Below are 13,147 nucleotides of genomic sequence, written 5' to 3' on the forward strand. Positions count from 1 at the left end.
GCGATCCGAGTTCAAGTCTCGGTGGAACCTGTTTGTCTGTCTTGGTTCATAAAATTCGGACGCACGAAATAAAGAGACATTACTGTTCGGTGATAAAAGTTCAGAGCGAGTTTTAAAAGCATACATTTAAAAGGCCTGTAACTGGTTACTTCACTTGTACACTTCGTGAAAAATCTAAGGCAGTTTACTCTGTTTGTGCGTTTTTAAATATCTGCAGTGTGGATAGCGGCTGACAATTGAAGTTAATCTGCTTGCAGGGGGACTGTGCAGACCTCCAAATTCTCCTGGAAAGCACTTACTTGCCCTTGGCTCTCACAAGTGATCAATAATCTGAGGTAGCTAACATCTGTTAATATTAATAATAATTACTATTTGCTAATATTAATCAGCTAATATTTGTGTTCTCAACACCCTCCATCCAAAATCTATAAAAACAATCGGAGAATTATTTACATTGCAGGGATTTCTTTTCTTACCCCGAACGGGGACCATTTCTTTCTCTTTCTGTATTTTCTTCCACATAGAGATATTTGAGGGCACTTTTTTACATGCACACATTTAACATGATATGGGTGATTTATGATTTATAAATATGCCACAAGTGTGAAGAATTTAGGAACATTTATTAATTCATACAGATGTCTTATGTACTTTGCACAAGAACTTTTTGGGAAGTAATTGTACATTACAGTTTTGAATCATTCATGTTTTTATAAGTTAGGATATGTTCAGTATTTTTCAAATTGAAGTTACCTCTTCACTGTAATGGTATATTTTAATTTGTAACATGACAATGATTTTTGAAGTGAAGCATATTTTATAAAAAAAATTCAAAAAACTAAATAGCCTGCTCTTGTGTTTTACAATCGAGCTAATGGGTGGAACGCATATTTGTCATGTTCCTGAGGCATCGTTGTAACAAACAAAGTAAACTGGAAAAATTTAATTTTACCACAGATTCTTGGTATTATTTAATTAAGGTTAGGCTACGATTCTTGCTTATTTTTCTGCTCACAGTGGGTGTCATAGCTGGTGTTATGATACCACCATTCCCCTTCTTTCTTCAAATTACAACCCCAATTCCAATGAAGTTGGGACGTTGTGTAAAACGTAAATAAAAACAGAATACAATGATTTTCAAATCCTTTCCAACCTATATTCAATTGAATACACCACAAAGACAAGGTATCGAATGTTCAAACTGATGAACTTTATTGTTGTTTTGCAAATCTTCACTCCTTTTGAATTTGATGCCTGCAACACGTTCCAAAAAAGCTGGGACAGGGGCAGCAAAAGACTGGGAAAGTTAAGGAATGTTCAAAAAAACACCAGTTGTGAACATTCCACAGGTGAACAGGTGAATTGGAAACAGGTGTTTGTCATGATTGGGTATAAAAGGAGCATCCCCAAAAGGCTCAGTCGTTCACAAGCAAGGATGGGGCGAGGTTCACCACTTTGTGAACAACTGTGTGGGCAAATAGTCCAGCAGTTTAAGAACAACGTTTCTCAACATACAATTGCAAGGAATCTAGGGATTTCATCATCAACTGTCCATAATATCATCAAAATATTAGAAAAATCAATATTAGGAGAAATCTCTGCACGTAAGGCTGAATACCAACACTGGATGCCCGTGACCTTCGATCCCTCAGGTGGCACTGCATTAAAAACCGACATCATTCTGTAAAGGATATTACCACGTGGGCTCAGGAACACTTCAGAAAACCATTGTCAGTTAACACAGTTCGTCGCTACATCTACAAGTGCAAGTTAAAACTCTACCATGCAAAGTGAAAGCCATATATCAACAACACCCAGAAACGCCGCCAGGCTTCTCTGGGCCCGAGTTCATCTGAGATGGACTGACGCAAAGTGGAAAGTGTGCTGTGGTCTGACGAGTCCACATTTCAAATTGTTTTTTGGAAATCATGGACGTCGTGTCCTCAGGGCCAAAGAGGAAAAGGACCATCCGGATTGTTATCAACGCAAAGTTCAAAAGCCAGCATCTGTGATGGTATGGGGGTGTGTTAGTGCCCATGGCATGGGTAACTTGCACATCTGTGAAGGCACATTAATGCTGAAAGGTACATACAGGTTGTGGAGCAACATATGCTGCCATCCAAGTGACGTCTTTTTCAGGGACGTCCCTGCTTATTTCAGCAGGACAATGCGAAGCCACATTCGGCATGTGTTACAACAGCGTGGCTTCGTAGTAAAAGAGTGCGGGTACGAGACTGGCCTGCCTGCAGTCCACACCTGTCTCCCATTGAAAATGTGTGGCGCATTATGAAGAGCAAAATACGACAATGGAGACCCCGGACTGTTGAGCAACTGAAGTTGTACATCAAGCAAGAATGGGAAAGAATTCCACCTGCACAGCTTCAACAATTAGTGTCCTCAGTTCCCAAACGCTTATTGAGTGTTGTTAAAAGGAAAAGGTGATATAACACAGTGGTAAACAGGCCCCTGTCCAGGCTTTTCTGGAACGTGTTGCAGGCCATCAAATTCAAAATGAGGTGAAGATTTGCAAAACAACAATAAAGTTTATCAGTTTGAACATTCGTTATCTTGTCTTTGTAGTGTATTCAATTGAGTATAGGTTGAAAAGGATTTGCAAATCATTGTATTCTGTTTTTATTTACACAACGTCCCAACTTCATTGGACTTGGGGTTGTACATTCTGCTTATTATTTTACTTTTCCTCTTCAGTTCCGTTTCGTAAGCAGTTACAGATGCATGCTCAAATTGTAGGATTACATTCTCCCAAACAGTGCATAGTTTTCACATTATACATTCTGTGTGGTTAATTTACAAAGCCTACAGTGAGAGATTTGGCACGGCAATGATGAGTACACATCAGAGAGTCTTTGTACTTTATACACATAACAATACATCTAAACGGATTACACTGCATTAGTATTTTTAATAAAAGTATTAGATTTTTTTGAAAGAGCCAAACAAAGTGCACATATTACAAAAAATACTCAGAAAATGAAAAGTACACCGTGTGCAACACAGCCAAGCTGTGATGAAACCAACTTCTTCTTCTTCTTTGTCTTTTTATGGCAGTTAGCAGACCCACCTATGGTGCATTACTGCCACCAACTGGACTGGAGTGTGGTGCAGAATAAATATGAAGTAATCATGTTTTCAAGGAGAATGGAGGTACAAAAAAATGTTATGAGAGAACAGGCGTCAATGATGTACAATAAATAATATCAAAAACAACCATGAGAAAAGAAAACCTCACTTTACTCGGGTCACAGAATCCAAATACCACTTATCCCCTTGTGGTTTCACAACATGCAAAATGCATTTATATTTTGCTAAAATATTTTAAATACTTCCAGAAAAAACTAGCATAGGGCATAAATGTGAAACATATCCATTAGGATTGAGCTTTTCAATTCAACATCTGTCTCTCCACCTCATTCATCCAACAAGGGTCCTGAGTGAAGTGACCTGCTTTTGGGTAACAAGTGTATCAATAACAGAGATTTAAAAAATTATATTTTAAAATTCCAAAGCCTTATCTACAAACTCAACCTGGCTGCCCTTAACTAGCCCAAAAGAAGAAATGAAAATTAACAGTGTACTGAATTATACTTGCTAAATGTAAAGGAAAATGATAAAATGCAAAAAACTGCTTACATATATAACACAAAACAATTATTAGTTACTATTGAAATTTAAAAAAAATACAAATAAAAAATCCATTTAGAATTAAAAAAGGTCACATCAAATATAGTTTTTTAAGAAGACAGAAAGTGTATTATTTAAATTTTGAATATGGAAATCTTGTTTCACCAGGTTCAGTTTCGGATTTACGTGCATCTGCTCTAAATCAGGAGAAAAGTAAAGCCGAGTGAGCTCGCGGTTTGAATCTGAGCGCCCATTTTAGAAGTGCGTGTTTCCTAATAGGTCCGGTCAATACCTTTACAGTACTTAGCTTCGGTTTGTTCGAAAAGTAGTCTACGGCAGTCTGTTGGTGTTTATTTTGTGTTTGAAAGCTAACGAATAGTGAGTGATAATGTCCGGTCGCGGAAAAGGAGGAAAGGGCCTTGGCAAAGGTGGTGCTAAGCGCCATCGTAAAGTTCTTCGTGACAATATCCAGGGTATAACAAAGCCTGCCATTCGCCGCTTAGCTCGTCGAGGTGGAGTAAAAGGAATTTCTGGCCCGATATACGAAGAAACTCGCGGAGTGCTTAAGATTTTTCTGGAGAATGTGATTCGAGATGCCGTTACTTACACAGAACACGCAAAAAGGAAAACTGTCACTGCTATGGATGTCGTCTATGCGTTAGAACGGCAAGGTCAGACACTATATGGTTTTGGGGGTTACGATATGAGCTAGTTAATGTATAGAAATCAATGGCTCTTTAAACGTTCATCCAGGGCGACTGTTACTGAAACCACGCTGCCGCCTCACCGCATTATAGTAAGAACTTCTATACTGCTCAGAGAGACTGTGTATCCTTGGGAAGAGGAGAGTAGTGATGGGTCGTTCTTGAACGATTCGTTCATTTTGAACGAATCTTTAATGTGACTCGGGAAGAACGAGTCGTCTCGTGGGAGTGATTCGTTCAGTCGCGCATGCTCATTTGCGCAACTTCAGTCTTCGGGTTTGAGTAGTTCGTTCATCACGTGACAGCCCCATAAGCTTAACCTATGCAGTCTGAGCCGGAAAGAGAATTGATTAGTTCATTCCTCGAGTCTTTCGAGTCGTTCGTTCTTTTGTCACGTGGCCACTTACCGGCTCAGTACCTCAGTCAAATACTAACGTAAAATTCCATTTGTTGTATGTTGGATTGTAAATGATTTTAACTCTCCAGTTTTTATTTCATTTTGGGTTACAACTTGAAGTTTAAGTTATCATAACCTTAATATTTTAAACTAACCTTATTCATTCAAATTCAAAATGTTATTTGCTTTTACTTTGTCATTATGTCCTTTTTGACCAATCTTTTTATACAAATATTAGATCAATATGTTAAGTCTGCATAGGAAAAACAATTATTATACCAGGAAACTCAAAATTGGAGTAAAAATGAACACTGCGATAGAATAGTGTACGATTATTAACTATAAGTACTTTGTAATTGTAGGCTTGGATTATTTTATTATATAGCCTAGTGTTTGTTTACTTTACTGATAGACAAAGACAATAAAAGGACAAATTAATCAATAATTTATTTGTAACAGGATTATTTATTTATAAAATAATACACCACAGATCCTCAAGAAACAGTAACAAAATCATAGTGACAGAAACTGACAGACCTTTTTTATTTATAAGAAAATGTGTTTTAGATATTTTTGATAATTTCATGATAATTTCTAAATATGATCCAACATACAACAAATGGAATTTTACGTTAGTATTTGACTGAGGTACTGAGCCGGTAAGTGGTCACGTGACAAAAGAACGAACGACTCGAAAGACTCGAGGAATGAACTAATCAATTCTCTTTCCGGCTCAGACTGCATAGGTAAAGCTTATGGGGCTGTCACGTGATGAACGAACGACTCAAACCCGAAAACTTGTCAGATAAGAGGCGAGGTGAGCGAATCATAGACAAAAGACCCAGGTAAACAATGAATTAATATTTTCTGTTTCTTATAGTATTATAGTTTTGTCTTGTTTGTAGTGTGATCAACATTTGTGTAAGCAGTAGATGTGTTAGGGAGGTAACAGGTAACGTTTTAATTATATTTTGCTGAAATGAACGAAATGACTCGAAAAAGGATTCGTTCATTTTGCTGAACGAGACTCAAAAGTCCGAGTCGGTAAAATGATCCGAACTTCCCATCACTAGAGGAGAGCAGGCGTGTCATGTGACTCTACTGGTGCGACCGCATGCTTTTCAGTCATGTGATTTGCCGCATGTGATGCGGTTCTCTCGTGTACTCTTTACTTGAATGTGTGTGCCGCCATCAGGCCGACCTTTTTGTGTCTCCTTTCCTTAATATACAACATCTATCGACTGTTTAATAAAACACGTCCGTCTGTCTGTCTGTCTGTCTCGGAGTGTGTGGTCCCTCTGAGCAATCTGATTGGTCAGTTTGGCTTTGATGGCTCCGTGGTACGAAAGATAGACATGATACTTGTGCAAAGTTCAATTCCTGATTGTGACTATTATTATTATTGTGACTATTATTATTATTATTATTATTATTATTGTGACTATTATTATTATTATTATTATTATTATTATTATTATTATTATTGTTATTATTATTGTTATTATTTTCACAAAAAGTGTTAAAGCATTTCAAAGAAAATTACGTCTGGCTGCTAATTACTAATAGGGTGCAAGTGGAGTTGCCTTCAAAGATGGGAAGCATTAGCAAGAATATGACTGATGTTTTCACAGCAGGTAGTGGCGGCTGTGGTGGAAAACCTTAATTTTTTTTTTTTGTCTATTATCATTTTCAGTTATATATTTTTTTTGTCTAACTGCTATAAGTAGGATGAGTTTATTCAAGTTTGCAGGCCCTCAAGGTCACTCCGGACTTGAAGTATCAGGTATCTCTCTGAGTAACTTAATACAGGATGTCCATATATGGCCTTATTTATATTACAGTAATCCCTCGCTACTTCGCGGTTCACTTTTCGCGGATTCACGACTTTGCGGGTTTTTAAATACAAGTGATTGCCCGCCTATCGCGGAAGTTATGTTCCAGACCCATCAGCAACAGGAGAAAATCCGCGATATAGAAAGACCATATAAATAAACATTTTTATAGTTTAAGCCTTAAAATACCCATCCCACATGCTTTAAACACATGTAAACTTATAAAACACACTTTGTTAACACATATGATATGTGAATGTCGGGCTAAGGATATGAGTAACATCTCACTATTATAAAACATTTTAACTTCACGCAAGACAAGACAGTGAGACAGGAAAATTGGTGATGTACAGGCTTTTAAATTATTGACACGCAGAGCGACAAGCAGCACAAAGTCCACTTCTCCTTAGCGTTCATTCTGCTCCCCACCCCCTTGACAATGCGAAGTGGCAGGAGCGTACTGCGCTTCCGGGGAGGGGGGTTTGAGCGAAGGTGCGTTCAGCCCTCACACACCCACACACACACACACACACACACACACACACACGCACACACACACACTCTCCTCCTTCCGAACACGCAGAGCGACAAGCAGGCATTTTGGCAGAAGCAGCACAAAGTCCATTTCTGCTCAGCGTGAGTTCAGCTGCCCCCCTTCACAAAGCGAGTGCAGACACATTGACGTCTGATCGCTGCGTGCAGTGTTGGTCTGAGGTGTTTAAGAATGTAGAAAGTGTTTAAGAGCATAGGAAGTGTTTATAAGAGTGTGGGAAAGGTTAACAAGAGAGTGAGAAGGTTTATAAGAGTGTGGGAAGGGTTTATAAAGCCTTAAAATATGTATAAATAATAAAATAAATATAGGTCGCTACTTTGCGGATTTTCACCTATCGCGGGGGGGCTCTGGAACGTAACCCCCGCGATAGGTGAGGGATTACTGTACATGAATACGTCATCAGCCGTATGCTAAACATGCCTCGGTATATTCACACTCTCTAGTTGAGATGGACCGTTAAACATTACTGGGCTCTTTAGTTAGATTGGCCAGCAGCCACATCAGAGAGTACGTAGTTTGAACACCCTTTTGGACTCTGCAGCAAAGATAATAGATATATGTGCGTGTGTGTGTGTTTGTGTGTGGTATCTAAACGAAATAAATAAATAAAAAATTGCATTAAGTATATAAGTACCAATGAGCTGCGTATACAAACATAATCGATTAAAATGTCAACACTGATCCATTATAGATTACCCGCAGGAAGACGAATTACAACCACCGCATTTTCAGTTTACTGTGAACTGCTATTTGTTAAGGTGACCAGTAGATGGCACTGTTACTCCAGTTTCCAAATGTGGGCACTGCGTGAGGCTCAGGACGGCGTTCGTCTACTGAAAGTGAAATGCCTTACGTTTAAATACAAATCTGTCCAGTTGAAACAAATCGAAATTAGCGTCTGAGAACAAAGTAAACTACAGCGTATTGCCCTTCAGTGTTATCCGAGATTAATATTAATATCCTGCTCATTCCTAATCTGAAACAGGGTTATCATGGCGTATTTACATTTACGAGAACAACATGTTATTAACCGTTAAAGTGTTGGTTATAAACTAAAAGTGCACTAAACGTGTTAATGACTAAAGGTGACAGAAGACTTCAGCAACACACAATTAGCGGGTGTGGAATCAAACGCTGAACAGAAAGCTCAAACAAAAAGTCTCTTAAGTGTTTCAATGCTTCAGCACGGCAAGATGGCTCAGCCGGGTTCAATTCATTGGCAGTGAAAGCCCTTTAGATAGAATATCTCACTCTATGGTTTGCTTGTGCAGATATCTCAGATGAGACAGGTGGACAATATCATGTCTTACTGTTCTCAGTGACAGGATCTCCTCAGCTCTTTCCAGCCCAAGATGCTTGGCAGCTACCAGAACATATTTTTGTCCTTTCAGCTCCATCATCTAACACAGCATTTGTGTCTAATGTCCTCAGTTCATTCCGTATTCATGCAGGGACCACCTTTAGCTTCACACTTCCTGGGTGGCTGACTTGATCGACCTAAAATCGAGGTGAAGGTGTGCTTACAGTGAAGATGCTCTGGTTCTCTGCAGCAGAAGTAACTTCATGAAGTACAGTATATGCTGACCACCACATATTGAGCAGGGTATCTCCAGTGGACAGCTGTCCAGCTTGTGATCTCAGCTGCACCTCCAGCACTGGTTTTGTTTCTTAGTCCACTTCTTCTTGTCTGCGGGGCTCAGTTTGCTGAATGTTCCACAGGCACTGAGGTGGTGTTCATGATTACTGAAATGTGGGCAGTATGACTTAGAGAGGTCCTGCTTCTTAGCTGTGCTTGAAGCTTTGGTGTCTGTGGATGAAGCACCAGATATTGCAATAGAAGGCGTGTGCTACTCATGTCCCGTGAGACCTGTACATGTCTTGCATGGTCTTTGTAAACTTGAAAGGTTTCCGCTCTCGTTGATAAGGTCCCCCCTTGACAGCCTCAGACACACACCGGGGTGTCTGTATACGGCTTGAGTTTGCCAGTCAAGCCACTCATCTAGATCAGGTAGTGTGGAAGTTCTGGCACTGCCACTCCTAATAATGAGCTTGTTGAGGCTGTGATCTCCAAATGTGTCTCCATAGGTAACTGGCAGTTTATCCAGCAATGTATCTATATGAGACCCCCAGTGCAGTTCAGATCTATAGAGACCATCCATAGAGTTAAGCAGACCCACCAAAATGTTAGCAGCAGCAGCAAAGTTCTGAAATCCTAGAGCATCATCTGTCTGTAGAGCTGGCATATTCAAAATTAACTTCAATTGGCATTGAACAAACTGTCTTGGTTGACCATACGTCTGCTCCAAAGCCTGCCTAGCACTGGTGTATGGGATTGGGATATTCAGGTACCCTTTAGCTACCTGGTAATCAGCGGGCAGCTCTAAATGATCCAGCAGTACTTGACACTTATAGTCCTCAGTTAAATGACGGTGAGCACCGAGGACATTGTCCAAACCCTTCTTATGCTCACTTTGGTTATGATACTCCATATGATGAAGAAGTGGCCATGTCCATTAATCCAGATCCACAAGAATCAGTGCGGATAGAGATGTCTGGAGGAGGCTGCCTTTGGTAATGATGATGTGGAATTACACTGGGCAATGAAGACTGGAACTGTGGCTACAGTGGAGATGGCACTGACTGCACAGGAGCTGGCACTAATGATGGCACATTTGAAACCAAGGGTACAAGGCGTGTGTTGAGCAGGAATCTATATATCTATCTATCTATCTATCTATCTATCTATCTATCTATCTATCTATCTATCTATCTATCTATCTATCTATCTATCTATCTATCTATCTATCTATCTATCTATCGTAGAAGCCATAAAGAATGGACAGACATCTCGAAGAACAAAATCTTATCTGGCCAGGGGACTATAACAGAGGGACAGTGTAGATGGAGGTATATCCCACTCTGAATGAAGTCTAATTCTAATCCCAGTCTGGGGCCAAGACTAAGGGATGCACTGGGGGAGTTTATCTACCAAAGACAATTTATCTTACAGAACAATAGGTGGCAGGGCTTCTCTGTCAAGGTCTCAGATTGGATGCCAATAGGGTTGCTTGAGAGCTGTAGTTCTGAAAAGCAGCCCTGTTGAGGTCCCCAGGGTCCCACTAGAGGACGCTACTGGCAGATGACCTCCTTTTTTTGGAGAGCTTCCCCATGACCCAAAAGTGCTTCCACCTTACAAAGCCAAACAAATCCTGATGCAATACAATTCAATAAGAACTGATCCTGAAGAGCAGTAAACAACATCAAAATATTTGCAAAAAAAATCTCCAGTCACTAATGTTGAATAATCCAGACATATGACATCCAGTCAAGTGCTTGTGGAGGTTCACGAGGTTCTGTTGACTTCATTTGTTTTAGAGGACATCACTCAACAGGTGAGATCAAGAGCTTCTGTTTCAAACACATCATAGATGAAGGTCGGCTCTAGATGATAGTGTTACTAACATATTATAGTCATATGGAATGGTGATCTAAAATAATACATATATATTATTAGTTTCTAAGAGTTGTCACCATATAGATTAGGGCATTTTTCTTAACTTGTACTCCTGTCTACTTTCTGCATCTCTCTGACTATCCTACTTCTTTGCCATCCTCTTCCTCTGTATACTCTCCTGTACTTCTCCATTCCACCACCAGGTTTCCTTTTCCTCCTTCCTCTGTCCAGATGTCACGCCAAGCACCCTTCTTAGTGTCACCCTTATTACTTCTGCTGTAGTTTCCCAGCTGTCTGGTAACTCTTAACTGCCACCCAATGCCTGTCTCACCTCCTCCTAAACTCAACCTTGCAGTCCTCCTTGATCCTTGGCTCTGCCCTCACTCTCCTCCACTCTTGTACGTAACCCTATGTTCACCCCTCTTCTTAAAATATTTATTCACCACAGCCATGTCCATCATTTTTGTAAAATCCAGTATAATCTGACCTTCTTCATTCCTCTCCTTGACACCATACCTACCCATCACCTCCTCGTCTCCTCTGTTCCCTTCACCAACATGTTCATTGAAATCCGCTCCAATCACCACTTTCTGTCCCTTGGGTACACTGTCACCACTTCATCCAACTCACTCCAGAATTTTTTTTTCTCATCTATCGCACACCCAACTTACGGGACATAAGCACTAACAACATTCTTCATCACTCCTCACCTTTCCAGCTTCATAATCATCTCTCTGTCTGACACTCTTTTCACCTCCAAAACACTCTTGACATGCTGTTCCTTCAGAATAACCTCTACTCCATTTCTCCTCCCATCCACACCATGATAGAAAAAATTGAATCTCCCTCCAATCCACCTGGCCTTACTCCCTTTCCATTTAGTCTCTTGCACATACAATTAATCAACCTTCCTTCTCTCCATCATATCTGCTAACTCTTTCCCCTTATCAGTCATACGGCCAACATTCAAAGTTCCTACCATCAGTTCCACTCTCTTTACCTTCCTCCTCTCCTCTTTCCTCTGGACACATCTCCCCCTTCTTCTTCCCCTCCTTTACACAACAGTAGCCTGATTTCGGCCAGCACCATGTTGGCTAACAGTACTAGTGGCGGCCATTGTTAATCTGGAAATCTGTATTGTTGTCTGCATCTTGACGTGGCAAAATTTGACACCAGACTCCCTTCCTGATGTAATTCTCTCCATTTAACTGGGGTTGGGACTGGCATGAAGAAACACACTGGTTTGTGCATCCCTGTGGCTGACATTCTCCAGAAATTAAAACTGTTTAGTCTCGAGCAAAGGAGACTGGGAAGGGACCTCATCCAGGTATTTAAAATCCTCAAAGGCATCGATAAAGTAGATTGAGAAGAATTCTTTGAACTTAATTGAGATTAACACATACTCAAGGAAGCCGGTGGAAATTATGGGGATGTGCATTTGGACTGAAGACAGAATGCACTTCTTTACAGAGTTGTGGGAATTTGGAACAAGCGATTGAGTCATGGAGTTGAAATGGAATCCTTGAGAACCTTTAAGAAGGATCAGATTGACATTTTGGGACAGCTTAGCTATTAGCTAAACAAACCAGCTTGAGGGTCTCCTCTCGTTTGTCAGATTTCTTCTGTTCTTGTTTTCAGAGGTGTAATGGGAGGTGAGCACACTTGTGTGTAACTAAGAACTGGTGTACTCGACATCGTGTAAATACGTTTTACTGACTTCAGTAACCTTGCAGTGGTGCACATTAGTGTTGTTGTCTCTCATTATTGTTTGTCTCCTTGTTTTGACTTTCTGAAAAGTGGAGATGGGAACTGCGCCTTTAAGGGAGCACATCTACTGAGGACTGGACAAATGGACAGGCAGGAAGAAGCTTAAAGGACACAGAAATCTCCAAAGAGATGAAGGATATTGAGATCTAGAGGACCTCAGTAGTTGCCTTGGAGCAAAAAATGTTTTTGTCCAGAAAGGTACCACTTACCGGGGGGAGACCTGTGCCCCACTGTCTTGAGGGGGATTGTTTAACCCTTTGTGAAAGATACATTAGGAAGGATTATTCTCAGGTTGCTTTGGAAAAGGTGGTAGGAGTTCAACTGTGTTTTCTGTCTGTGAAGCTTCTCCATCTCTCACGTTACTTTTAACTGGGGTTCATCTGGTCATGGATTGAACTTTTGTCACATCAGAATTGATATTTTATTGACAGTTAATGCTACATTGTGCTCATCTTGCATTTGTGAATTTTGCACGTGTGTTGATTTTGTATTTTGTGTTGTGGTCTCAATGTTGTTGCCACGTTTAACTGCCTGTTATAATTAAGATGTCCTGTTGTTGGCAGGGTAGTGTTTTGTAGGACCCCGTTATTATAAGAAATATTCAGCAGTCAGTAGCTGCAGGCATTATCCAAATGATTTTGCAGAATATTGGGGCACCGGTACAATCTTCACCCAAAATGATTTCTTCCTCTTCATCTCTCCCCATTTCTCTGTGAGGTCAGTGTGTGTCTGATCGACCTTCTCCACACAGCTCAGTCCTACACCCCTTACCCTGTTAGACCCTTCAGATCTTCCTTT

The 13,147-nt window shown here is 40.3% G+C and overlaps 2 protein-coding genes across 2 annotated transcripts in view; both read left to right on the forward strand.

Annotated features, from left to right (window-relative positions):
• LOC127526378 (gastrula zinc finger protein XlCGF57.1-like) overlaps positions 1-13,147 on the forward strand; it is a 669,858-nt gene that overhangs the window by 261,302 nt on the left and 395,409 nt on the right. The gene's annotated exons all lie outside the window — the stretch shown is intronic.
• On the forward strand, positions 4,031-4,354 carry LOC127526368 (histone H4-like). The gene has a single exon (XM_051921750.1). It carries the CDS (start codon positions 4,031-4,033, stop codon positions 4,352-4,354), a length of 324 nt encoding a protein of 107 aa, XP_051777710.1.

Source organism: Erpetoichthys calabaricus (assembly GCF_900747795.2).
Source record: "Erpetoichthys calabaricus chromosome 1 unlocalized genomic scaffold, fErpCal1.3 SUPER_1_unloc_23, whole genome shotgun sequence".
Taxonomy (NCBI): Eukaryota; Metazoa; Chordata; class Cladistia; order Polypteriformes; family Polypteridae; genus Erpetoichthys; species Erpetoichthys calabaricus.

What these genes read in the sequence shown, in the direction of transcription:
- LOC127526368 (XM_051921750.1), top strand. Translation starts at nt 4,031, where the DNA reads ATGTCCGGTCGCGGAAAAGGAGGAAAGGGCCTTGGCAAAGGTGGTGCT.